Below are 27,891 nucleotides of genomic sequence, written 5' to 3'. Positions count from 1 at the left end.
TCTTCATGCCTCTGATATTTTGCTGTAGAAGTTTGCTGAGAATTGTCTTCGCTTCCCTGAAGGTGTCTGTATAACGTGTTTGCTAACATTCAGACCTCTCATATTGGTAACATGTTATAAAATGGGGGGGGGGATCTGTGCCTTCTTACTGTACTATTAAGTGGATGTGGAATTGTTTTGTTTCTTGAAGATCTCTGGCATAATTCACAACCTTGCATCTGTAACATTTCATAACATCTAAACCTTTCCCTTGTTAAAGATTATATATGAGCTAGATTTGGTTCCCTGGACTACGTTTACTTGCACAAGTTGACGTCATTCTTTTGTTGTTGTTTTTTCCCCCCACCCTCACAGATTAGTGGTCTCGGCCCATGAGAATAATTCTGGCTCGTTAGAAAGCAGTGTAGCGGAAGGGGAACCAGTGGCGGCGGTTGACGCTCACTGCATGCACGCTGTCTCTCAGAGCGAGGTTGCTGTTTCTCTTCTCACACTGGCAGTACTGTTAGGATTAGCGTTTGGGGGCCGGCGGACGTGTTTACCTGCAGCAGGACGGGACTCGGCCCTGACGACCAGCGCCGCGTCTCCTCACGGAGCATGGTGAGAGAGCACGGGTCACCATGGAGCTGCACGATAAGATGCAGGTGAGTTCCTGCGCCGTCTTCACTCTGGGGATGAGGGCACGTGATAGATGTGCATTTATTCATTCATTCATTTATTTGCTTTTATTCAAAGCAACTCGCAATTGAGCTGAACAGTTTATGCTTCAGGGCTTGCTCAGAGGGCCAACACTGACAGCTTGGCTGTGCTGCGTTTCAGCTCACAACTTTCTGATCAGTAATCCCGAGCCCTAACTGTGATGCACCACTACACATTTGCTATGCTGCCCGATTTTACGGTTTTGTCTAGCGAGCTTTTCCCAGCACCACTTCTGCTTTCTGTATACAATCCTCAACTGAGCTGTAAACATCCGACTTCTCCACATGATCCTTGTTTGCTGCTTGTTGATTTGTTGATAAGAGAAAGTCCGGATTTAAAAATAATCTGAATTATTCTCCTGCGAACTGGAGAAATCTGATTTTTACATGGTTATATATTCTCTGTTGTGAATATTTATAGATTAGTTTTTAGGACTATGTTTTGGGGGAAACATGACAGCAAAGGCACAATTAATAAATGCTTTTGTTAGGGTGACATTACGTCCTCTTTTTCGGACTTTAAAAAAGTATCCAGCTGGGATACTTAAATTTGGGAAAATGTCCAGGATTCGGGTTTAGTTTCATTATGATATGCGTATGGTCTATACTGTATCATGTATGTGCATATTTGCGTTGCTTTAACCCCTCTCTGTAATTCTCGCCTTCGCGCACAACAATTGGTCGATTCTAAAAGTCTTGCAGCAACTATTGGCCAAATTCCTGCCTCTCGACCATTAGCCTACTCTCAGCGAACGTGTGAATGTCTCGACTCAAGGTAGAGGTTCGGAAGCAATCGCAGATTTTCTAACAGGTTTTATTTAAACAAACAAACAACCAAAACAAAGACACAACGACAACTAGGCAAAACACTGTGGCATGGAACAAAAACACAGGAACATGGAAGACGGAAGTCTAATACAAATGAAAGACAGAGAAACAGTGCAGACAATGGCTATATATACAAGTGTGCTCATTAACAAATGTGAAGCAGGTGCAGGTGGTCATGTGACATGTATGGCAGTTCAGTGGCTGATGGGAACTGAAGTCCAGCATTTCCTTGATATATGACAGTGAAGGTGAAGAGCTGTTGTGTACGGCTTCAAACAGTTGCTTGACAATAGCAGCAAATGAAGCCGTCCTGAGTCCAGAGTCGAAACAATGTCCATGCCCATATAAGGTCATTTTTTATTTCATGTTATCACATTGCTTCGTATTACACGGCCATTAAAATGTGTCAATGATGGCTGAAGGTTCACTCGTGGCAGCTAATATTTTATTTTATTCCATGAACATTCAAAAGAAAGAAAGAAAGAAATGTGAAACATGGGCAGAGTGAAACCAATTTTATTTATATTTATATATTTATGTGATGCTAATAGTGTGTCTTTTTCAGTGTATTAAAGTCTGCATTCATAATAACACTGTTTTGAAAGCTGTTAAGACACCCCCCCCCCCCCCTCCAAAAAAAAAAAACAGGTGTCCTGTTTTTGGAAAACCAGAATATGGTCACTCTAACTTTTATGATGTAATGTTACCCGCATCAGGGACAGTGATCTTTTATTTATTTATTTATTTATTTACTTACTTACTTATTTACTTACTTATTTTATTAAAACAAATCCAAACATTGAACATGTTTTTATCATATTGCTTTTCTCTTGACTTTATTTACATATATGACCTTGAAGTAATCCAAAAATAATCAGATTACATTACTTTCATATCGTGATACTTGGATTACGTTACTGATTACATTTTGTTTATGATGTAATTTGTAACCGTACCGGAATACATTTTTAGTCATCAAGTAACCCTCCCAACCCTGAACATTAAACAACTTATTATTCAACATATTTATTAGTAACGGTTTAAAATGAAAGTTCCAAAAGTACCAATATTTCAGATATCTCAATATCTGCTGAAAAATTTTGTCTCTTTCTCTAGTCACTTTCAATTATCTACATTTTGAAAATAAATACAACTAGAATCAGTTTTTCTGAGTATGAAGATGTTCCCTTTGGCACTTGCTCAGTTCCGCCTGTATTTCTCATCAGTGTGTCGGAAAGAGAATCTCATCACTAATTTGAATCTTGGAGGATTAAAAATGATGCGGACATCGAAGATCACGAGGAAGAATAACTTTATTGCAGTGTAGCAGTGACGAAGTATATGAAGCACTTCGGGTTCAAGTGAATCTCGAGCAATATCAGCTCAGACATTTTAAACTGTCCTTCAAAGCGGTATTTCCCGCCAGTAACGTCAATGAAGTCTCGTTCTGAATGTAAATCAAGGACAACAACTGAAGTGATCACTTTTTAAGTGCTCACATTACTAGCTATGTTTCCATGCAAGTTGCGAATTTAACTTTTAAAATTGGAATATCGCATTAAAACATTTGCGAATAAAGCACCGTTTCTATCCCATGTGTTGAAGAGAACCAAATCATCGCTTCCAGGGAAACTGGCACAGAGGGTGCTTCTCATTTCTTATTTGTGCATCCTTGTTTCCTGTCCTTGCGTCTTAGCTCCACCCCAATAGGACGCGAGGGAAGGATGCAAGGATGAGATGCGAGGAGAGAGGAATCGAAGCGAGTCGAATGGAATATCCTCGTCACTTAACGATGGCCGTGCTCAGCTGGATTACCTGGCTGCGCTTCAGGGATCTGCCCATTATGATGTTGGAGTTTGGTTAATAACAACATTCTTAATAAAGCTAAATGTATGTCAAATGTCTGGGTTCTTCCACAATGAATTAATGTACGATACATAATTTAGCTCGTCTTCTGTGCAGCTTTGCATGTCCAGACACGCAAGGTTCAATTCATTACAATACTCATTGTATGCATCTTATTAGTTAATTATATTTCACACAAAATTCCATCATATCATGAAAGGACTTTTGGTTTGAGATTGTGGCAGATGTAGAGGAGGAGGGGAATTTGTACGTGTGTCAGGTTTTTCGACAAGAAACACTTCGGCATGGGATACACCTGTGTATCCTCGCTTCTAGCTCGTCTGGAAGCTTCCTCACCCCTCGTTCCTCACCTCCTCAGGGTGCAGTTAGAGACTTCGATCGGTTTCCGGGTCACGGGCTGGAGGACAGAGGAGCGAGGAAACTTGAGTATTGAGTATTAGTACTGTTAGGAAGTTGTTGCATCCGGGGAAGTCACTGGGGTTTTTTTTTTTCCAATATAACAAATGACTTGCGCTTCAGAACGTGCAGCTGAAACGTTATCACAAACCTCATATTATCTTGTGATCGGAGTCGGATGCCTGACGCCTGAGACAGTTCTGGGAGGTAAATATACCAAAACATTTCCATGACAGAAATGTCTCGGGCATTTCAGAGTGACAAAAATTATTTGAGATGCTGTGCAGTGAGTTTGGTCCGCTGTTTAGTCCAGTTTTGCGACCCACTGCGCACCAGTTCTGTGGCCGTTGCACTGTTTTTACTTTTCTGAGCCAGTTAGCCAATCATATGATTTGTTGAGGCAAAGTCACATGACTTTTTTGATGCGCATCGAGGAATTTATTTGGTAAATGTGTTTCCATCAGATGTCTTTCTGAATGATTTAATAATTACAATCACGTACCCCTTTGTTCAGGGGTGGCGCTTGATCTCGCACTTCCCCTTCCATTCTATAATTGTTTGAATGACACTTTAGGTGGTATTATCCACATGTTGCTGACACGGAGATGAATTAGCCGTATGATAATTAAGCCTTTTTTGGGCAATGAGCTTGTTCTTACACCTACCTTGGAGTGCAATCTGCTTAGAGGCCGTGTGTAATTTTTTTACAGTGTGCTTTTGAAACTTGGTGTCAGTTGTGCAAATCCTCAGCTTGTTAGTCTATTGCGTACTGATTGATTTCTGAGCTGTGGGAAGGCATAGCAGTAAAGGAGAGGTCCAGCATGTTGCTTGTTGGAGCTGTGTCTGGGTCACTGAGGATGCTGTCTGTCCCACGTTTATTTTCCAGCCCACAGCGCCGCCGCTGAGACAGCAAAGTGCTTCATTTGCTGAAACGGATGAATGTTTGCTATGCGGAGGGGTAAGGGCATCTATTTAATGGCCCGAGCCTTTCTTTTTTGCAGTCTGTGCATCCCTCTATTCACCCTAAACACCTCTCAGCACTGCATGATCTATGTGGAAGATGTCCAAACTTTATGAAATTATTCTATATGATCTTTTTTTTCAGCCATAAGTGGTTTTTTATTTTATATAGATTAACACTGCACACTAGATGAATACTACAGGACGGATTAATCGGTTTTGCTTATTAATCGGCACCAATTAATTGGGTCAGCTGTCATTATACAGTACGAGAGCGACCTCTAGAGGTGAAAAAATAACATCAATTTTGTTGCGTTATTTGAAGTGGTTTTGATTCATTTTGGGTATCTCTATTTTTATTTGTTGTTTGGAGTGTTACTCTTTGGTTCGGTTTGGACGTACATCTTTCATTTTATTTAATATTTATTAATAGTCAATATATATGAATATTTATTAGAGATGCACCGTTATTCAATTTCTCAGCTGATACCGATAACCGATTATTCAGAGTGATATCGGCCGATACCGATAGTTTTACCTTTTATGCCTTCTTTTAAAGTCTTTTAAATTAAGAATAATTAATTCCACAATTCTGTTAGAAATGCAAATAAAAACTTTATTCTCTCCATTTCAACAAGTTGTTTCACAGTAACTGGTCTCATAAACAGAAAACACATTACTCCCATTAACATTAACACATGAACTAAATTCTGAAGAGTAAAGTAAGATTTCTTAACTTATTGAATGTTATTAATTCATATTAACAGAATAAAGTGATTGAATTGTAAAAAACAAAAAAACAAAACTCCTGTTAGGCTTCACATTCACTCACCACAAACAAAAGCATTTCTACTTCATCACAGACATCAAACTTGTAATATGTAATATAAACCTTTTTATATTGCCGAAACGCCCGCTTCACTACTGCAGCAACCGGTATAAAATTTTAGCGGTGCAGAGATTACAGAGCTTACAAACTGCAGTTTTATCATCATTCCACACAAGAGACATCATCTTTACGCACAGCACAAAACTGATGTGTTTTCCCACCCTCTTATAATCGACCCTCATCATTGGATGTTTCTAAACTATTGGCCGATGGCTGATAGCGTGAAAAATTGCCTTTATCGGCCGATACATCGGTGCATCTCTAATATTTATATATCTATTTCATTTTAAAAAGGACAGTAAATTTTCATGGTACAATCAGTACTGTTTTTATTTTTGCAATAAAGTTCAGAAATATTTTACTTTGAGTATTATGTTTTCATTCAGTATCATTTGTAATAACCATCGGTTTATTAATCGGTTCTCGCTATCTGCAAAATCCACTGTTGGTCAACCTCTAATGAATATTATCCTCTGAAAAGTGACTAAGTTTTGGTATTCTGCTCGTTAGCGGAGCGGCTCAGCGCTCAGGGGCAGAGAGGTGGTGTCTGGACCTCACAGTCTGGATGCTGAAACAGCAGCATACATTATCCAGCAGCCCCCGCTTTGTTCAACACTTTGTCCTGACCTACCCGCACACACTCCACACACACTGTCGCGTCAGCTTAACAGCTTCACACACGCACTTGGCCATGATCCTGAAAGATGCAGCTCGGTTCTGGAAGGATTATGTGAGTAGGCTGTGTGTTAGAAGTGCCAGCATACTGTAGAAAAGCTGTGCTTGTTGTTCACCTCGAGTGTCTTTACCTCCTTGCCGTTCGAATACGAGGACGCATTCTATCTTGAGTGCTTCTAGTTTTTTTTGTTTTTTGTTTTTTTTTACATTTTATTTATAGTGATATGTCCAATTATGTGAAATTGTTCATTATTCTTTGTATATGAGAGAGTCAACAAAAGAGAGTGAGTGAATGTGTAAGAAGCCTAGACAGGCGACAAACCTGCAGATGTTTGCACATGCTCCCTCAGTGTGGGGGATTTAACTCAGTATCTCTCTCCAGCTGCTGTGGGAAACTGTTGGGTTTATTTATAGACGGTTGCTCCATGCATGGCTCCAGTGTGAGCATGGCTAATACACAAGTGGGAGTGAGATTACAAAGGGGTGCAAAAAGATACTCTGGGAACACACTCTCCTGATTTTGGCCTTTTCAGGCAGTGAAAAGAGTTTGTTTGTTTTTTTTGTTTGTTTTTTTGCCTTGCTCAGACCATGAAACATCCATCAAAAGATGTGCACTTCCTGAGATGTGCATCGAAATTCAATGCATGTAAAATTCTACATTGCATATCGTCTTGTAGCATTGAATTGCAAAAGCAGCCGGCGTGCACTCTTCATAGCAGATGTGTTCGATTTTTCTTCCATGCATCAAAATCCTGCCTGCATTCGCCCATGTTTTATTTTTGTTGTCAATTTTTAATCAATAGAGAAAGGTCTGACTAAAGAGTTTTAAAATCCACTACCCACATGAAAAAATAAAGCTTTAACGAGAGTTTAAACGCTCACACACAATTATGGAAGTCTCTGTATGGAGTAACTTCCCAAAAAGAGAAAGTTCTCAGTTCATCCAGCTAGAGGAAGTGCTGTTTCGCAGATGGTACATGTACTCAACCCATGTGCTACTTTCTTAAAGCACCAAAGTATATCTAAAACATGAAGACATAATATATCATATATAGCTAGACAATATTCCATTGCTGTTTATTACGGTTTGGTTTCAATTTTTTCCTCTGTTCTTTTCCTTGTTAAATACTTTTTGAATTATTGAATAAGAATTCTGAATATATATTTTGAGATGACTCCACTTTGGTAATTAAGCTATAATTGTACATATTATACATCATGAAAATGATGGTCTATATTTAGGATACAGCAAGTTTTTTTTTTCTTTATACGTGTGAATAATTATACATACGCTTGCTGCATTAAAAATGGGCAGTGGTGGCTCAGTGGTTAAGCAGTTCCTCCAGGATTTAACGCAAAAGCAAGTAATCTCCGCAATATTCTGAGGAGCTTGCTCCAATTACTGTAGATTTGGGCCAAGACGTGTCATGTGACGTCTTCACAACGAGCATGCGTCGGACATGAGTACAGCTACAAGTTCTCAATTACCAACGAACATCACTGCGAAAGACAATTTCATGCAAATTGCAATTTTGCCAATCCAAGTAGTTTTCTACAAAAAATCTCCGCAAGTCTTTCGCAGGAGGCTTGTGGAGAAATTTTGAAGAAACAAAACAGCAGCAAAATCAAGCATTTTTGGCCATAACAATCGCAAAAAAACCCTCTGTGAAATCCTGTATGGACTGGTTAAAGTCTCTGGGTTACTGATCAGAAGGTCGGGGGTTCAAACCCCAGCACTGCTAGCTGCCACATTTGGGCCCTTTATTAAGACCCTTCACCCTCTCTGCTTCAGGGGCATTGCATCATGGCTGACCCGGTGCTCTCGACTGGGAAAAGTCATCTTAGCAAGTGAAAATATCTTGAATATAGTAAATATGAAATTTACCTAGTATTTCTTATTATACAAGTACAATGAACCTATCATAAGATTGTTAAACCTATTTCTGAGCGTTATTGCTCATTTCACGCTTGTAGTTTTCTTATTCTATTGGCAGATCATTTCGCTTCTTTCTAGAGGTAAATGCTTAAAATGAGCAAAATGATCTGCCAATAGAAGAAGACTATTTCAAGCTTTAAATGAGTACAGGTGGCTCGAAATAGGTTTAATAATCATATATATTTGGCTTATTGTAAACTTCTAACAAGAAATACTATATTCAAGGTATTTCCACTTGCTAAGATATTTTTTTTTGCAGCGTAACTGCTACTGGCATACGCGATGAAAAGCATTTCTCTGTACTGTAACGCATATCTGACAAATAAATGCTTCTTAAGTTTTTAAATACGACACGACTGCGACGCAGCGAGGCAGTCCAATAGGGGATTCGTGTTATGATGAAGTACTTGCAGTGATGTATTATTATGGCCCTTTATTTAAGGAGGAAGGAGTGACTGTGTTGGGTCTGACTACAGCCCAGGCTTTAGGAACACTCCGGGATCAGCTCTCCAGCCTCCTGGAGCAGCATCAGAAGCCCAGCCAGCGTAGATCCACCATCCAGGTAATTCACTCCAAGTCTACTATATTTTGCGTCATTACGTATACCATATGTGTACGACGGTTTCAGCTGTATTTGATTCATGCAGGAGCTGTGGGCGAAGAGTTTCCTCCACCATAATGACCGTCACTCCTGCTTCCATTGGCCTGGAGCTGCTTTCATGTTGCTCGTAGTCTTGGGATTGCTGTGTTGCCATGGCAAGCAGCCAAAGGGCAGGTGAGTTAGGCTGAGGGTGTGTCTCAAATCCACCTGCTCCTGGATGTTGTAAATTACTATAACAAACACAAGGAAGTGAACTATTTGGACCATAAAAGGGGTAAATATGGACCATAAATATGGGCACCCAGTTTATGGCGGAAATCTTACATCAGGTCAACTGTGAACAAACAGGTTTTACTTGTGTATAATAGCAGTATAGTAACTTCTGGATAACTGACTGCTTAAACAGATGTTAGAAACATCCGACAAGAATATATTGCGTATGTTAAAAATCAGAAGGCCTCAACATTTATATTGTACTTTTAAAATGTTCAAGAAATAATGATGTGTGTTCTACAGATATTGAACTGGGAAGCTATTCTGCTACTGCAGTTTAAATATTATATCAACATATTTTTGTGATTATTTCTGTATTTTAATACTTTTTTTTTTTTTACTTTTTGCCAAAAACAAGTCTAATATTATAATATATTATAATATTTCTAAGTAAAGCTACTATTATTAATAAGCCACTTTGTAGTGTCATAGTGTGGTCAGTTAGATTTAGTTGGTGAAATGATTTTAGGGCTGTTTCTTTTTTTATTTTCGATTTTTTTAAGCATGTATTTTATATCAGTGTGTTGATTGAATGAATATCTCCTCCGCAGCTAAAATGCACTTAATTGTGCCCATGTGGACATTTTAAATTGCATTGTGGAGTTAAGGACTGCGTGTGCTTTAGGATTCTACAGTGGGAGCAAGCGGTTGATTTTGACACACTTGACTTAAAAAGCGAAATATTCTTTAAAAGAACAAATCCGATTCGATACACGATTGCTTGTGTATATACAACTGACCGTCCTCTATCTGATCAGTGAAGGCATTGAATTGGTGAATGCAGGAGCGCTCTTTCTCCTGCTACTGCTCAACCTCGTCCTTATTGGACGTCAGCAGAGACTGAAGAAGAGCGAGATGTTGCGGCGACTGAAGTCCATCATTTCAGATCTGAATGGTGAGGGCTAATGTAAACTATCAGTAATGTCCTATTTTGTTTCTGTTATACGACCATCGATAGGTTCTACTGAATAACCCGGAAACTTTTACTGAACTGACTTTTTGACATTATTTTCTACAAAATCTTATTAGCTCACTTGGAAGGGAGTGGAGGACAGCCAATCAGATGGGCCTCTTCTCGATACCCTGACTTGTACACACCTTCCTCTCTGTCCTGGTCTCTGCACTGGACGTACCGTGACGAGCAGTTGGTTAACCTACCTGTCAGTCTGTTGGTGGAAGGTGATGTCATTGCTCTCAGGCCAGGCCAGGAAGCATTCGTCTCTCTTAGAGGCATTAAGGTGATTTTGTGTTAGTGTCTAATTTCCTGTGGTTTAAGTTTGTTTGTGTGTGTGTGTGTGTGTGTGTGTGTGTGTGTGTTAGCTGATTTGTTATTGAGATATAGCACTATGCACCACCCAGGAGACATGTTTGTTGTATGACCTTCCCTGCCTGTCTCACCTTGACATGCCTGTTACTAGGATGATGAACACATTGTGCTGGAGCCCGGAGATCTGTTTCCTCCATTCTCCCCTCCTCCCTCCCCTCGAGGAAATAATAGAAAGGGGCTCCACAGCCCCCAGCAGCACCGCCTCTTCAGGGTGGTGCGCACACCCATTCTTGACAATATCAGGTAATTCCCAACAGCAAACAAAAATTACAGCAAACTAAAATATGGCTTTGTATTGTATTCATGATCTCTGATAAATGTTGGCGCATTTTAATAAAATGCATTTGTATTTCAGGAATGTTTTTTTTTGTGGTGGGGGGGGGGGTATTTGGTATGATTGCCATGGGGTAATATTGTTAAGGGTAGATGCACACTGAAAGCTAGCTCTAGATCTTGCTCTTGAAGAGATGTACTGTATGTAGTCACACGGCATACAGTGAGCATTGTACCATGAGACTATATCATTTTTGTGGTCTGACTTAACCAACTCCTCCCCCCCCCACCAACAGGAACAGTCTTGATCTCGCTCTCTCTCGACCAGTCACAGCTCTCGATAATGAACGCTTCACGGTGCAGTCCCTTATAGCGAAGTTTGCCTGCCCTGCTGTCCTGGTATGTCAAAGAATCTTCTTGAAATCCATTCTACACTTTTCATATATATACTTTTACAAATCACTGCCTTTTTTTGTTTGTTTGTTTATTTGTTTTTTTCTAGGTGGCATTTTTTACTGTGAACACAATCCGCTATTTTTGTGGCACTCCAGGTCTAACACCAGGGCAATTCAACTTTTTTCAGCTGCAGGTAAACCTCCTGTTCTCAGGTAGTCCTAGATGAGATTAAAGCACTAGGCTTCTTCATTATGGTAGTGTGTGTTGGTGTGTTGATGATTGTTGTTCTCTCTTCACATGGTACGTAGATGATGGGAGTGCTGCCCATTCTACCTCTGCTGTTTCCTATCATGTGGGTCCTGGTCATCGCTTATGGAGAGGCACGAGTATTAGCAGAATTCAGCCGCAACTCTCCAACAGGCCTGGTGAGCTCACGTCATAGCTGTAATTCACTAACGCCTTGATTTGAACACCTTAAAGCCTCTGTCAGCATGGCTACAACATTCTCTGTGATACAAAGAACGTAGACATGATACTGTCACTTAAGAAGCGTACATTTATATACAGCTGTGTGGCTGTGGGAGATATATCTGCCACACTATATGGCCAAAAGTATGTTGACACCTGAATATCACACCCATATATGGTTCTTCGCCAAACTTTTGCCACAAAGTAGGATGCACACAATTGCATTGAATGCCGTTGCAGCATGAAGATTTCCCTTCACTGGAACTAAGGGGCCCAAACCTGTTCCAGCATGATGGTGTCCCTGTGCACAAAGTGAGGTCCATGAAGACATGGTTTGCTAAAACTCGAGACCTCAACCGCATGAATATCTCTGGGATGAGCTGAAACGCCAGCTGCATCCCAGGCTTCCTCACCTGACATCAGTGCCTGTCCGCGCTCATTCACGTATTTCTAGCTGAATGAACACAAATCCCCAGATGTTTTCCGAAACCTAACGGAAAGCCTTCCCAGAAGAGTGGAGGTTATTATAACAGAAAAAACGGAGACTAAATCTGGAATGGGATTTTCAACAAGCACATATCGGTGTAATTGTCAGGTGTCCACAAACTTTTGCCATAAAGTGTATGATAATGATTGACAGTGGCATCTCCCCAGTAACATAAACAACCCGGCAGGAGTCCCGGTGCTTAAAAGTGGGCAGGAAACACAGAGCTTCCACAAAACCCATGTTTTTATAGACATGAGTCAAATAATCAAATCACTGTATTTTGTGCCTAATTTTAAGGGTGTTGCTTCTAGCTACACCAATCAACATAGCATCATATTGCAACAGTGCGGTTAGGGCACAGTTATGGCTTTAGATGTAAAAGGAAGTTTGCTGTTCTTAAACTTAACAGCATGGGCTGTTCCAGGCCTGCCTTTTACAAACAGATACATCATGGGCAGCTGTTGAAGATGTTCTTTGTAGTCACATGACTCTCTCACTTTATTGAAAAAAAAAGAATATCACCTGTAATCTACTGTGCAAAAAAAATTATACGTAAAAATACTAGCTTCATATAGTTTTGCTCATGAGGGGAAAAATATTGAGTGGTTAAAAAAAATAAAAAAAGGAACTTCACTTCCTGTATCTGTGGTGAAGAATGACCAGCATATTGCTAAATCTCATTTGTACATGACATCCCCTACCCACAGAGTAGTCCTGCCTAGGTTAAACCAGGCACACAGAAACAGCAGTTGGGGGGAAAAACGAAAATAAAAAATCTCTCTGCAGCGTTGTTCTTTTTCTAACAGTCAGCAGAGGCTTGGCCACAGAAACCACAGCTAATAATAAGAAGCTGATTATGAAAGTAAGTTGACAGCGGCTTTAACACTTTCTCCTCTTAAAGCTCTCGTTCCAGCTCCTCTTTAACACAGCCCCTCTATACGATGTATGCGGCATGTATATTAACCACGCTAGATGTGAGTTGATGAGTTCAGCTTAGGTGAGCACTAGGAAGGCTTAGTGTGTTCCTTGAGAGCAAAGGTGAGCGACTAGAGACGCTGGCGCCTCCAGACAGGATTTAATCCACCTCTTCTCTCGTCCCAGCTGGCTAAGTTCTCTGAGGACACTCTAAGCAGCTACACGGAAGTGATGTCCTCCCAGGTACATCCTCTGTATTCCTCATTTTTCCCTTCTCCTTTCGTTGCCCCACTCTGGATAAACCCACCATCACCACCACCACCAGCATCATATATTATTTTTACTCAGCCATTGCTTATGTATTTACACAGAAATATTGGGTTACCATATTTTCTGGACTATAAGTCACCTGGCCCCTAACTAGGTGCTTTGACTTGATTAGAAGTAGGGGAAACACTGACTACATTTACATGGACAACAATGATCTAATTATTGACCTTATTCTGAATAAGACAATATTGTGATTAAGGTGTTTACATGAGTCGCTTTTAGAATGTTCCTTTCATGTTCCCGTTTTACATGTTATAGAACATAGATAGATTAACGGCACACTTCATTGTGGGCTGTTCGCCTAAGTTATTGTACCGTATACAGTTTTGGGGGTTTTTATTTTTGATTTCACGAAAGCTTCAAGTGCAGTGATTTATTTGTCATACTATACGCGCAAATATACGACTGCTTGAAGCCGTGGGCTGCGTCCCAAACCGCGTACTTACCTACTATATAGTAGCCAAAGTATGTATTTCACATGTATTTCACATGTATTTCACCAACTATACAGTAGGTAAGTACGTGGTTTTGGACGCAGCTGCGCTCTCTTGTTTACCGTCAAACGGTTGAGCACTGCCGTGTGTGTACGTGTCCTGTCGCACAATGCGGTGAAAGCTCCCACACGACGTTAATAGTGTGATTAAAGTGTTTACATGTCTGTAATGTGTGTCAATAATGCGACTAAAACAGGAATACTCCACATGTCTTAATTCCATTTGTGTTTACTTTAGTCGGGTTAAGTTAATCAGAAATTGCTGTTTACATGGTAGTTTCTTAATCAGAGTATCGTCTTAATCTGGTTAATGTTGGATTATTGTTGTCCATGTAAATGTACTGATCGATCCAATTACAAAATCTACCCAAGAAAACTAGATGTCAAGCTGTCGTCAACAGTGATCTTTCAGACCAAAGCTACCTCTAAAGTGATTTCCGTTGAAGGCCTCAGCTCAGGAAACAATATAGCACTGCACTATGGCAGCACTAACATGACAAAAAATAAACTGCACTACACCAGTAGTAAAGCAAAACATCATGCAAAATAAAAATGCCTGTTCATTAGTACTCCATGTACAGAGAAGCGACATACTGTGTATTCACTTTGTTCCTCCAAGCAGATTGAATGTTACGGGGTTTGTCTTAAGTTTTGGAACGACCTGTTGTCTGGAAAATATGGTAATTTTATACTGGCATTTGTTGCTGTTTTGTTCTCTTGTTCCTTTACGCTTGTGTAATGTTTATCTTTCCATCTTGCTCAACTGATCTTGCCATACTAAGAGCTAAAGTTTTATAAGGTGTGTTTTGTCGATTTATTTTAGCTTGTAGCTTTGGTGCTCATGCAGGTCCTGCACCAGTCACATGCACACTCTGCATGTTTTTGTACTGCTCTCAGTACTGGCTGTACTTCCTGAGATGACAGCATGGGAATGAGTTCTCTGTCATCACATTACCTTGAGTTGATGTAAATTCATGTGATACTTCGCATGAAGCTTTGTCAATCCGAAAGGTTCTGGTGATGGTATAGATGCATGAATAGATAGATGAACTTGCTTATATACTTGCAGTAGCATTTTGTTTCGGATCTTCAGTTCATTCTTTCATGTCTGCAGTTGTTCACTTTGCATGAAACACGCAAGTGCTGTGGACAGAAGTCTTACGTATACATCGATTAGGTATGCTATATGAGTATTTTTGTACAACCCAATTCTGAAAAAGTTGGGACAGTATGGAAAATGCAAAAAAAAAAAAAAAAAAAGAGAGTCATTTGAAAATTCAGTTTACCCTGTACTATACTGAAAAGACATTATTTGATGTTTTAGTTTGTGAATTGAATTTATTTTTGAAAATATACACTCGTTTCAAATCTGATGACTGCAACACACTCCAAAAAACTTGGGACAGTCGACTGTTTACCACTGTGTAACATCACCTGTTCTTTTAATAACACTTATTAAGCATTCGGGTGCTGAAGACACCAGTTGGTTAAATTTAGCAAGCAGAATTTTCCCCCATTCATCCATTATGCATTTCTTCAGCTGTGCAACTGTACAGGGGCTTCGCTGCCTTATTTTGCGCTTCATAATGTGCTACACATTCTCGATCGGGGACAGGTCAGGACTGCAGGGAGGCCATGCTAGCACCCGCACTCTCTGCTTATGCAATCATGCGCTGGTTTGATGTTGTCCTGCTCTGGATGGCAGCATATGTTGCTCCAAACTGTGTACATATCTTTCTGCATTAATGGTGCCCTCAGAGATGTGCAAGTTACCCATGCCATGGGCACTGACACGCCCCATACCATGACACATGCTGGCTTTTGGACCTGACGCTGATAACAGCTTGGATGGTCCTTTTCCTCTTTGGCCCGGAGAACATGATGGCTGTTTTGTCCAAACACAATTTGAAACGTTGATTCATCAGACCACAAAACACAATTCCACTGTGCTACTGTCCATCTCAGATGAGACCGAGCCCAGAGAAGTCGGCGGTGCTTCTGGACAGTGTTGATGTATGTCTTCTGCTTTGCATAGTAAAGCCTTAACTTGCATCTGTGGATGCAGCGGCAAATGTTGTTGACTGACAAAGCTTTACCAAAGTCTTCCCGAACCCATGTCAGGATATCCTTTACAGACTCGTGACGGTTTTTAAGACAGTGACGTCTGAGGGATCAGAGATCATGCGCATTCAGAAGTGGTTTTTGGCCTTGCCCTTTACGCACTGAGATTTGACCGAATTCCTTGAATCTTTTAATTATATTGTGCACTGTAGAAGGTAAAATGCCCAAAATCCTACCGATTTGTCTTTGGATGATATTCTTCTCAAAGTGTTGGATTATTCGCGGACGTATCTGTTGGCAGATTGCTGATCCTCTACCCGTCCTTGCTCTTGAAGGACTAGGCCTTTTTTGGAGGCTCCTTATATACTATGATTAGACGATTGCCTCACCTGTTTCACATCACCTTCTTATTTCAACTTGTCACATCGCTATTAGTCCTAAATTGCCCCTGTCCCAACTTTTTTGGAACGTGCTGCATACATCGATTTCAATCGTTTATCTTCAAAAAAAACTATGCAGTTGATTAGGCCAAATACCTTGTCTTTATACATTTTTTGTTAAAATACAAGTCAAAGTACATTTACAAATCACTCCTCTTTGTTTTTATTAGCATTTTCCATACTGTCCCAACTTCTCTGGAATTGGGGTTGTATGTAAAATTCAGTGTTTTAAGTTGTTTAAAAACTGTCATGCTTTTACATTCAAGAACTTGGTTTGGTGAAGCTGCTGCTCACCTTGTGAACTCCACTCTAGGCTTCTGTCAAGTTTTCTTTACAAATAAAAATCCCCATTGAATCATCTAAAAGCTCTAAAAACTTTGAGTTTTGAGTGGCCATGTTGTATGGCATTAAGCAGTCAGTAGTCAGTAACTTATAGGCACTTTTACAATCAATTAAACAGTCATTCAGTCATTCATCTTTCAGTAACTGCTTCATCGTGGTCAGACGCGAGACACCAGTCCTTCCCTGGGCACAGTGCACACATTCGCACACTTATTCACACCTAGGGGTCATTTCACACAGACTGTCCACCTCCCAGCATGTCTCTGGGAGGAAACCGGAGGAAGCCCACACAGACACAGGGAGAGCATGCGAAACAGTAACCTGAGCTGAGGATCAAACTGGAGACCCTGGAGCTGTAAGGTGGCAAGCTTTAAACAAAACGTGCATGCAGTGAAACTAGACTGATCTTAGCCCAGGGAAAGGAAAACTGGCTTTTTCACCATTTGGGATTTAAACACACTACAGGAGGGAGGGAGGAGGGGGGGTGTGATTAAGAATATTACCCTCCCACAAACACACACAAACACAGAGGGAGGTTTTGCCACCTTTCTTCTGTTTTCCATTCATGACATTTTTCAGCTTCAACAGATAGTGGTGTTGATTTGGTTTCTCTACACAGCAGGTGATTTAAAAAATAATAGTAATAAAAAATAAAGGTTTTTTTCTGCTTGGTACATACTTGATACAGCAGTTAATCATTAAAAGGTGACATTATCAAATTTGCACATTTAGTATAAAAATCCATTTCAGTGTGAATATTGTGTCAGCGTATGGTTGAGTAGGGCCGCTTCACACAATCTCACACAAGCCTAATCGGCTCTTCTGCATCAGCTTTGTCCTGAAAGAAATTTCTAGGTACATGCAACTCTTTAAATAAGGGAAGAGTGAGTGAGTGAATGAGTATAAGTGAGTGAGACTTTCGACTGAATCTTTAAGAAGCAGATGGGGCTTTTGGATATAAACCTCCAGTTTTAGATTTTCTCCTGCAGACTTTTATTAACCAATCCAAAACTGTGTGTGTGTGTGTGTGTGTGTGTGTGTGTGTGTGTGTGTGTGTGTGTGTGTGTGTGTGTAGGAGATGCTGCGCTGTGTGTGGAGACATTTGGTCGGTGTTCTGAAAGGAGAATCTCAGACACTGTGTTATACCTCGAGCCTGCTACGCAACCTGGGATCAGTCACAGTGAGTGCCTCCGACTCTCACTCAATATTATAGAGAATCATTTTTATTTGTTTGTTTGTTTTTGTTTATTTGTTTGTTTTGCTTAATTCCACATGTGTAGTCAGGAACTTTAATATATATATATATATATATAATATATATATATTTTTTTTTACTTAAAAATCCAAAATTACAAAGTCTGAACCTACAAAGAAAATTTTGTAGCAGAGCAAAATGCAATTCAAGCGGCATACATTGCATTTAAATGTGTGTTTTTATTCCATGATTTAAAAAAAAAAAAGCGATTGAAGGTTTGCTTTTCAGTGTGGTGTGTTTTTTCTATATGTCACTAATGGAAAAACAGGAAAGGTTGTGTATTTTTCACACTCGTGATTGCATTTCAGTCTAGCACGGAATCTTCTCGGTTAAAAACTGCGGTTCGTTAAGTGCAGAGTAACGCATGTCTGTGTGTGTTGCCATCGCAGGTACTATGCTGTGTGGATAAGCAGGGTGTTCTGTCCTGGCCCAACCCTAGTCCAGAGACGGTGCTATTCTTCAGCGGCCGCGTTGAACCGCCTCACGACAGCCAGGAGGATCTCCGAGACGACCTGTCTGTTAACTCTTTCAGTCGTACAGACGGAGAGGACGACAGAGCTGAGGTAATTGGGTAGACATATATAGTGTAGTGAGATTTTTTGTTATTTAGTAAGCAAGTATATGGGGTCAAAAATCTCCATGTACTTTCAAAAAAAAAAAAAAAAAAAATTGGCCATGCTGGTTGTGTTGGTTCCAGCTGATTTCATTTTCTGGCCTGTGGACTGTCTTGTCTGTAGGCTCAGGAAGGTGAGGCTCTCCTCAACGTACACGCCCGTGAACCTGTCCTACATCTAGTTAACGAGCAGGAGTCCAGTGAGGTGTTGCATGATACGGGCCGCTCCTGCGACATGCACCGTACACGTCGAGGTCCTCAGAACACACGCTCCAAACACCCGTCGGGTTCCAATGTCAGCTTCAGTCATGACACTGAGGGCGGAGAGGAGTCCAGCGCTCAGGTATTATTACATTTACAGTTGTGCTCATAAATTTGCATACCCCTTGCAGAATCTGCAAAATGTTCAACTTTTTATTTATTTATTTTTTTTAATAAATAACAGGGATCTGTAAAATTGCATTTTGTTTTTTATTAGTCTGTCCTGAATCAGCTATTTCACATCACAGATGTTTACATATTGTCCACAAGACACAATACTAACTGAATTTACACAGTTCAAAAGTTTACATACGCTTGGTTCTTAATACCGTGTGTCATTACCGGGATGATCAACAACTGTTTGTATGTTTTGTGAGAGTTGTTCATGAGTCTCTTGTTTGTCCTGAGCAGTTAAACTGCCCACTGTTCCTCAGAAAAATCCTCCACTTCCTGCACATTCTTTGCTTTTCCAGCATCTTCTGACCCCTTTCCAACAGTGGCTATATAATATTGAGATCCATCTTTTCACACTGAGGACAACAGAGGGACTCGTACACAACTATTGCAAAAGGTGCAAACATTCACTGATGCTCAAGAAGGCAATACGATACATTAAGATCCGGGGGGGGGTGTAAACTTTTGAACAGGATGATTGGTGTAAATTGTTATTATTTTGTCTTCTGGGAAACATGTAAATATCTTATTTAGCTTCTGAGGTGCGGTACTAAATGAAAAAGAAATAAGGTCTTTAAACAAAACAGTTTACACCAATCATCCTGTTCAAAAGTTTACACCCCCTGGGTCTTATTTTTTTAGCTTTTTAAATGATTAACATTTTGCAGATTCTTCCTGGGGTATGTAAATTTATGAGCAGAGGTGTGTTAATAATTTTACCTCACAGGCTGTTTTATTTAGCACTGCACTCTGGAGTAGCGAGGCTTATCTCTTGTGTGTCTCAATGACTGTAACTGGGTTCCAGAGTCATAAATTCTTGCACTTTGGGTATCTACAGTAGAATCCAAAAGTCCCGAGAGAGTAATACAGTTTTGTCAGGTGATATTTTTCAATTTTAGTGTTTCTTTGTTTATTGTTCATTAATACGACTAACGCAATAAAAGCTGTAGAATTGATAGCTGTAGACTTTTATCCCCTACTGTACATTTTGCTTACATTTCTTTGTCTGTACACGTTTGTGTGGATCACCAGCTGTGTATCGTTGGTGATGATCTGTGTGAGGCGGAGGACTTTGTTTGCGACTATCATCTGGAGATGCTGAGTCTGTCCCAGGACCAGCAGAACCCTGTCAGTATTCAGTTTGACGACTCGGGCTGGCAGGGCCACTTGTCCTCTCTGAAGCCGTTGGGACTAAACATCATGCTGAACCTGTGCAACGCTCGGGTCACGCAGCTGCTATGCCGCTTCTCGGACCACCTCTCCAACTTGGCACTGCAGGAGAGTCATGGTGCTGTGCTCCCTGTGCACGTTCCCTGGGGCCTCTGCGAGCTGTCTCGCCTCATAGGTGAAAACATGTTAGCGTGCACGTTTTAAGAATTACAGCACTGTTACAGCTTGAGGAAATCAATTCTAGCACAGCACATGCTGTATGCTCATGGATTTTAATGCATGTATTTTCAAACATACGAACCTCACATAGGTCTTCCTCGAATTAATTCAACATAATCAGTTCCACTTTTGGTGAGTCAGCTAAAATTTGAGGCTTAACTGACTCTATTGTGTTATATCCGTATTCATTTGTTGTAACAGTCTATTCGATTGCATGCTGGTTTAGTTTATATTTAGCTTTTAAAAGATGCTAAAAGCTAATTAGTGCTGCCTCTGTTTGACCCGGTACCTGCTGATCTTTTTAAGGTTTTACTCCCGGCGCACGAGAGCTCTTTAACCAGGAGAACCACTTGGCTTTGTACCAGCTGCCTAACGGAGACAAGGCCAGTGAGTCGTGCACGCGCCGCGTTCACCAGGTCACCAAACGCCAGCCACCTATTAGTCATCTGATCAGCCTGCTAGTGCGAGACAGCACAACCAGTGAGGACGCTTCAGCCTCTCTCTGCCTTTTTCCTGTTTTCTCAGGAAATGTTGCTTCGTTCATGTCACCGATCGTTTGATTTCTTCTCAGACAATGTACAGATGCTCTCCCACGGCTCGGCTGACCTCATCCTGGAGGCCTGCACCGACTTCTGGGACGGAACAGACATCTACCCGCTCTCTGGCTCTGACAGGTCACACACACACTCACTCACTCGATCTGTCCTCTTGGCTATTTGAAATTGTCTCATACAGATTGATGAGAATTATTTTTCTTTCTTCACAGGAAGAAGGTTCTGGATTTCTACCAGCGTGCATGCCTGTCTGGTTACTGCTCTGCATTTGCATATAAGCCCATGCAGGTGGCGCTGTCAAGTCAACTAAACGGGAAGTGTATAGAGCTGGCGCCCGGCCCAGCACTCTTCTCCGGAGTGGAGCTGCCCGGCACCACGCCCATCAAACACAGCGGCCGCCGCAACAGCTGGAGCTCAGATGGTGAGAGAGACGGAGAAGTAGGCTGAGGCAGTTTTTGATCTCCCTTAGGGCTGGCCAGTACATAAATAGCATGTACATGTTTGGACATTTGAAATATATTTTTGTGCATCTTTTTTTGTATTTTGTGTATATTTTACATTTTATTTTTCTCTCTTTTCCTGAAGTACTTGCATGTTTTTCTTAATATTGAATACAAAACTCTGAACTTCGAGATTGATAATATGGCTCCACTAAACATCATTACGCATGTAGCACCAGGATATATAACAGTATTATGATAAAAAAAAATATGTATATATATAATACATATCACCCCTCCAATCTCCTTTATGCTTTTACATGAATGGTTGCAAGCTACAAGTTTCAAAGTTGCATTATAAGGTATGTTATTTCAATGTTTAAAAAAAACAAAACAACAACAACCGAGTATATGTTAAAATAATTGCATTATAACTGCTGCATTGCAAACTATATAAAACCTTCAAATTATCAGTCAGACTAACAAAGGCAAGGAAGACAATTTTTTGAACCGCAGTCTCAAACTTGTTTCCATATAATCATCTTCATTTACTATAGAAGTGTATCTCTGTGTGTGTTTCAGAGGGTATAGGCGAGGGCTTGGAGAAGGAGGACTGTGTTCAGGCCCTGAGCGGGCAGATTTTCATGGGCATGGTGTCGTCACAGTTCCAGGCCCGCTTGGACACGGTGCGGCTCATTGAGAACCTGGTGGGAGCCTGCATCCGATTCGTCTACTTCTCCAGGGAGGATGAGCTGCGCAGCAAGGTACTGTCAAATATGGAAACGAACAATGTGCACTCTCTCTTGGCAAAATGCATACGGTTTGCGCTTGTTATAAGCGTTATTATACACTACCGGTCAAAATTTTAGACACACTCATTCTTTATTTTTATTTATTTTTCCACATTTTAGAATAATAACAAAGTCATCAAAACTCTTGAATGGCACAACTGGAACAATGGGAATTATGTTGTGATAAAATAATCTAAAATAAATCAAAATGATTTAATATTTTAGCATCTTGAAAGTAGTCAGCCTTTTTGTCTAGAATTTCCAGAAATGTATTCTTGGCATTTTCTCAACCGATTTCTTGAGGAATTCCCCTGAGATGCGTTTTTAAACAGTATTAAAGGAGTTCCCACCTACGCTCAACACTTAACGGCTGCTTTTCGGAATATTTCACGCCGAGTCGTCCATTTAAAAAAATATCTTTTTTTGTAAATAAAATGTTAGTTTTCTAATGAAAGAAGTGAATATGTTGGCACAGTTACATTTTTGTCTACAACACCGATTTCAAACATTTAATCATACACCTTCAGATCAAAAGGCTTTTAAGATCATGAGAATCATTTCAGTCGAGTGTCCACAAACTTTTGACCGCTAGTGTATGTAGGTAACTAAAACAAAGACTACAGGCTCCCGAGTGGTTCGAATTTGAATCCCGGATATGTCACATCAGCATCTTTTGAAAAGTTACGGTGACTTCGTAAGTCTTCTAGGAAGCACTTTCGTTCTCCCATCTTGGTGGCTTTTGTCCTAGGGGTGAGCTAGCTAGTGAGTGGGAATTCAAACAAGCAAATAAATAAAAGAATAGTTTAACAGAAAGACGAAATAAAAGAATAGAATAATAAAAAAAAACTAACAAAACCATAGTGTATAAAACTAAACAGAATTTATATAACATAAATAATTTGTTAACGTTTTTATACATGCGCGTGTGTGTGTGTGTTTGTGTGTGTGTGTGTGTGTGTGTAGGTGTTTGCAGAGAAGATGGGTTTGGAAACAGGCTGGAACTGTCACATCTCTCTGACCCCTAATGGAGATGGCCATGGTGATGGAGCTCCCTCTAGCCCTAGCCAGGCAGGCTCTCTTCATGATGATCTACTGCCAGGTCTGTGCAGAATGTGTGTAGTAGTTGAAGTACTGAACATCTGTCTGGATCAATTTAAATGCTTTCAACTACTATTTAACTGGAGAGATGGATCTGCAGTGTGTCCGTGAGCTGGGGATCAGATTTGAATCCGTTGTCTGTCTGAACAGATTCCCGGGATGATGCCGAGGGCCCGTTACTCGCCGAGGACGAAGGCCAGTCGGATCTCGCCAGCTTCCAGGCTACAGAGAGCGACGTGCCCAGCTTCCTCGCTGATGGCAATCGAGTATGCGATTTCTTTGTCACTGGAGTGCTTTTTTGTGACTGAATTTATCCAGCTCAGAGAATTAAACATCGCTCTTTTTTTTTCCCCTCTATCTTTTGTAGGCCAAGCTGCCTCGTGGCATCCATCAGGTCCGCCCTCACCTGAAGAACATTGACAATGTGCCACTGCTCGTGCCCCTTTTCACCGACTGCACTCCTGAAAGTGAGTCTCTCTCTTCCAGCATTACTTTATTGTTTATCACAATAGAAAAATATCTAGCATTTTCCCTTCTAGAGTTAACTGGGTTCATTTTAGAGACTTGCCTGTAGAATTTATTATTCTAATTGGTAGGTATGTACTAAAAGTATTCACATTTAAACATAAGTTGTAAGATTTACGTTTGTTTTTTTTTGTTTTTGTTTGATTTGGTTGCCTGTGTGTGCATTACAGCCATGTGTGAGATGATGAAGATTATGCAGGAGAACAGAGAGGTGACATGCTGTTTGGGGAGCTCAGCTAATTTCCATAACAGCTGCCTGTTTATACAGAGTGACCTCAGGTGAGGTGACTTGTTTTCTTTTCTTTTTTTTTTTTCTTTTTTAATAATGTGCACCATGGTGTGTTATATGCTGTGTGTTTCTGTGCATGTTTGACTGCAGTATCTCTCTGGACCCGCTGTACCCATCTCGGTGCTCATGGGAGACATTTGGCTATGCTTCCGGCAATGTTGTGAACGAGGAGATGGAGGAACTGACCCCACTGCGGCTTAGTGCACGTCTCAACAGCCTCAGCTGCTCTGTCACCTTACACCAGGGTGAAAGCTTCAGCCTGGTCAGGCTTATAGAGCAGGTAACACACTCACTTTAGCTGCATTTAAATAAATGTGAATAAATGTGTTCCTCTGCTGCACTTTTCACGAAGGAGCCATGACTATCAGTGTCAAGTCAACTTTGCAAGCTCACTTATACACATATGGAGTTTTGCACATGGAGGGGTGGGTGGGGGGGGGTCTCCATACACATAGATTTAAGTCATTTCAAGAATTTGAAAATAAATCTTGGATGCCATTGAAGATCACATGTTAATAAGAAACGTTCAAATGCAATTTGTTCGGGCTGGATATTTGTTTTAAATACCATGTGATCACAGAACACACGTATGGGATACACATGCAGGGTCACGCTGGTGTAGAGGCGTTTTATCTTTTACACGATATTCTTCAAATGAACTTCATCTGTGTGATAGGACAGCAGTAGTCTGGTCAAGTCTAGTCAGTAGTTGCATTCCAGCAATTTTGTATTCAGGAAGCAATAAAAAGGAAAAGCATTGAAGCAACAGAAACACTGTTCTTTTTTTTCCCCACAGGTTGTTTAATTTAAATAAAGGTATATTGGACCATTGGGAGTGGAGTGGTGTTGGAGTCACAGAGCACGAATACATACAGGTGCATCTTAAAAACTCGTGGAAAGGTTAATTTTTTCCCGTAATTTAATTAAAATAGAGGAACTTTCATATATTCTAGTTAATAAATTCATTACACATAAAGTGAAATATTTCAAGCCTTTTTTTTGTTACAGCTCATGGAATCAAAAATCCAGTATTCTAATTTCTTTTAGATTCATTTTTTTCCCCCCACAATATACAAATGTTTTGAGATGCACCTGTATACAGTCCCCTCTGAAAGTATTGGAACAGCAAGGCCAATTCTGTTGTTTTGCACTATACATTGAAGACATTTGGGTTTGCATTAAAAAGATGAATATGAGATAATGGGATGATGAATTTCAGCTTTCATTTCTTGATATTTACATCTAGATGTGTTAAACGACTTAAAACATGACACATTTGGTGAGCAGACTGGTGAGCAACAGATCGTCTTAAATAACACTTAATATTTGGTTGCATATCCCTTGCTTGCAATAACTGCATCAAGCCAGTGACCCACTGACGTCACCAAACAGTTGCATCGGTCTCACGTTCCAGTATTTTTGATCACTTGAAAAAGTGGATGGGTGCTAACCATGTTGTAAATTGTTCTAAGCTGAAATTCTGATCCATCGTCTCATTCATCTTTTTGATCTCAAATCCAAAAATCTTCAACATATTGTGAAAATAATAGAATTGGCCTTGCTGTTCCGATACTTTCGGAGGGGACTGTATATCCTTATTCTAGCTCCCTGCAGCCCAACACTGCAATGCAATAATGTGTATTGTTTGTGTGGGAACGGAGCACCTAACATGAAATCAACAATGTGAAATGAGAACTAAGTAGAGGTTGTGTATCCTTGCATGTTCTGTGTGTAGGCCAGGCACACCACATACGGCATTCGCAAGTGCTTCCTCTTCCTGCTGCAGTGCCAGCTCACGCTGGTCCTCATTCAGGTAACCACAGGCACATTTGCTGACTATGGGACCATAGATTAAATCTGCAACATTCATATTTCTATTTTACACAGACAATTTACTCTTTTGTTGTTGTTTTTTTTTTTGGTGCTAGTTCTTGGCTTGTCTTACTCAGCTTCCACCTCCACTAAACATAACAGACATTCTTTGGCTTTCCTGCTTCTGTTACCCACTGCTGAGGTGAGAAAGAAAACTTTTTTGTTTGGTGATACCTTGTAACCACATGGCAGCTAATGTTTTTCACACGTATGTGCATGTGACTGTCAGCGTGTCCTTCTTGGGGAAGCCACCAGACAGCTCCGTGATGACAGTGGCTACTGGGAAAAATCTAGACGACATCCCTCGTAAGGTTGGTCATGTCTCATGACGAGGAGAACGAGCACTGCGATTCTGTCCGGTTACATTAACCCTTATTCGTTCATTTACAAATGTATGTAAATTAGTCTCAGAATTAGCATCAAGTGAGAGTACAAGTTGTTCTTTCATATTATGTCTGTATGACACACTAATGAGAATATAACTTAATTATAATTTCATTTAGGGATGAATATTAAAACTACTGATGAACTTGTGTGTTAATTTACACTCTTATTCATATGCAACTTTGATCGATAAAGGCCAGTGTGTATTTTATTCTCTCCACAGACTCAGCAGTACTTCCTGGGTTGGTTCCTGCTCAAGTTTGGTCTGACAGTGTGTGTTTACCTGCTGGGATTTGGATTCTCCCTGCAGACAGTGTTTGCTAAAAATGCTAATGACAGCATTGTTAACAGTACCCATATCTTTACTGCTAGGTACACAAACCAAACACTATAGATTACCATGGCCAAGAATGCTTTTATTATTGATTAACAGGTTAATCGCGTCTTTATTTCTGATTGCAGCTCATCTGAAAAGTGGTTTCATGAATTATCGAATGGTCTGCTGCTCATCCAGAAAGTCATGGCAGGCTTCCTGGCTCTGCATACTGGTAAGCCCGACTTACAATGACTGCTTATTATGAGTAAAGTGAAACATCGCTCAATATGTTTACATGGACAACACTAATCCGATATTAACCAGATTAAGATAATACTCTGATTAAGAAACTACCATGTAAACAGCGATTATTGATGACCTTAATCCGACTAAAATCATACTCGTAGTAAACACAAATGGAATTAAGACACTTGGAGTATTCCTGTTTTAGTCGCGTTATCGACGTGCGTTACAGACATGTACACACCTTAATCACATTATTAACGTCATGTGGGAGTTTTCACCGCATTGTGCGACAGGACACGTACACGCACGGCAGTGCTCAACCGTTTGACGGCAAACAAGAGAGCACGGCTGTGTCCGAAACCGCGTACTTTCCTACTATATAGTAGGTGAAATACATGTACTTCGGCTACTATATAGTAGGTAAGTATGCGGTTTCGGACGCAGCCCACAGCTTCAAGCAGTCGTCTATTTGCACGTATAGCATGACAAATAATTAACTGTACTCGAAGCTTTCATAAAATTAAGAATGAAACACCCAGAACTGTATACGGTACATAACGAAGACGAACTGTATGTTGATACGTGAAATTCTGGAGGGAACGTCGGACAGCGCGGCGTGGGGACATAATGACGTACTGTTAATCGATCTATGTTCTATAAGATGTAAAATGGGAACTTGAAAGGAATATTCTAAAATCAATTCATGTAAACATCTTAATCAGAATATTATCTTATTTAGAATAAAGTCAGTAATTAGATTATTGCTGTCCATGTAAACGTAGTCACTGAGTAATGCAATGTCATGGACTTGTGATGGTATGATGATCTATTTAAGTGATATTACCATCTCTCTCTTTCTCCCTCTCTCTCCCTCTCTCTCTCTCTCTCTCTCTCAGTGGTTATTTCTTTTAGCTATGTGCACCGTTCTCAGCCACTCTGGAGGAAGAATCCTTTCAGCAACACATGGTGGTGTCTCACCGTGCCTCTTGTGTGAGTGTCTGTGTTTCACATCGCATGCAAATGTGGAGGTGAG

The 27,891-nt window shown here is 40.5% G+C and overlaps 1 protein-coding gene across 7 annotated transcripts in view; it reads left to right on the top strand.

Annotated features, from left to right (window-relative positions):
• The window catches only part of tmem94 (transmembrane protein 94), a 33,996-nt gene that overhangs the window by 2,070 nt on the left and 4,035 nt on the right, over window positions 1–27,891 (top strand). For 5 of the 7 annotated variants that reach the window (XR_008387552.1, XM_053640390.1, XM_053640391.1 and 2 more), the window contains exons 2-30: window positions 355–641; window positions 8,688–8,807; window positions 8,893–9,020; window positions 9,878–10,014; window positions 10,149–10,357; window positions 10,538–10,689; window positions 11,016–11,118; window positions 11,222–11,308; window positions 11,424–11,540; window positions 13,172–13,228; window positions 17,727–17,831; window positions 18,296–18,469; window positions 18,644–18,862; window positions 19,987–20,299; window positions 20,650–20,823; window positions 20,915–21,017; window positions 21,110–21,318; window positions 21,920–22,101; window positions 23,092–23,227; window positions 23,377–23,492; window positions 23,594–23,693; window positions 23,922–24,030; window positions 24,131–24,320; window positions 25,776–25,853; window positions 25,969–26,054; window positions 26,142–26,223; window positions 26,520–26,668; window positions 26,759–26,844; window positions 27,755–27,848. Coding sequence is in view for 6 of the 7 variants with exons in the window: in XM_053640390.1 (XP_053496365.1) it covers window positions 618–641; window positions 8,688–8,807; window positions 8,893–9,020; window positions 9,878–10,014; window positions 10,149–10,357; window positions 10,538–10,689; window positions 11,016–11,118; window positions 11,222–11,308; window positions 11,424–11,540; window positions 13,172–13,228; window positions 17,727–17,831; window positions 18,296–18,469; window positions 18,644–18,862; window positions 19,987–20,299; window positions 20,650–20,823; window positions 20,915–21,017; window positions 21,110–21,318; window positions 21,920–22,101; window positions 23,092–23,227; window positions 23,377–23,492; window positions 23,594–23,693; window positions 23,922–24,030; window positions 24,131–24,320; window positions 25,776–25,853; window positions 25,969–26,054; window positions 26,142–26,223; window positions 26,520–26,668; window positions 26,759–26,844; window positions 27,755–27,848 (3,839 nt within the window). In the remaining variant the exon portion in view is untranslated. The remainder of the gene's footprint in view (window positions 1–354; window positions 642–8,687; window positions 8,808–8,892; window positions 9,021–9,877; window positions 10,015–10,148; window positions 10,358–10,537; window positions 10,690–11,015; window positions 11,119–11,221; window positions 11,309–11,423; window positions 11,541–13,171; window positions 13,229–17,726; window positions 17,832–18,295; window positions 18,470–18,643; window positions 18,863–19,986; window positions 20,300–20,649; window positions 20,824–20,914; window positions 21,018–21,109; window positions 21,319–21,919; window positions 22,102–23,091; window positions 23,228–23,376; window positions 23,493–23,593; window positions 23,694–23,921; window positions 24,031–24,130; window positions 24,321–25,775; window positions 25,854–25,968; window positions 26,055–26,141; window positions 26,224–26,519; window positions 26,669–26,758; window positions 26,845–27,754; window positions 27,849–27,891) is intronic. The other 2 variants (XM_053640392.1, XM_053640393.1) reach the window with 2 other exon arrangements.

The sequence above is a fragment of the Ictalurus furcatus genome, chromosome 13 (assembly GCF_023375685.1).
Source record: "Ictalurus furcatus strain D&B chromosome 13, Billie_1.0, whole genome shotgun sequence".
In the NCBI taxonomy this organism is placed as follows: Eukaryota; Metazoa; Chordata; class Actinopteri; order Siluriformes; family Ictaluridae; genus Ictalurus; species Ictalurus furcatus.
Note: the sequence above shows the minus strand (reverse complement) of the source record. Positions and strands in the feature narration are given on the sequence as shown.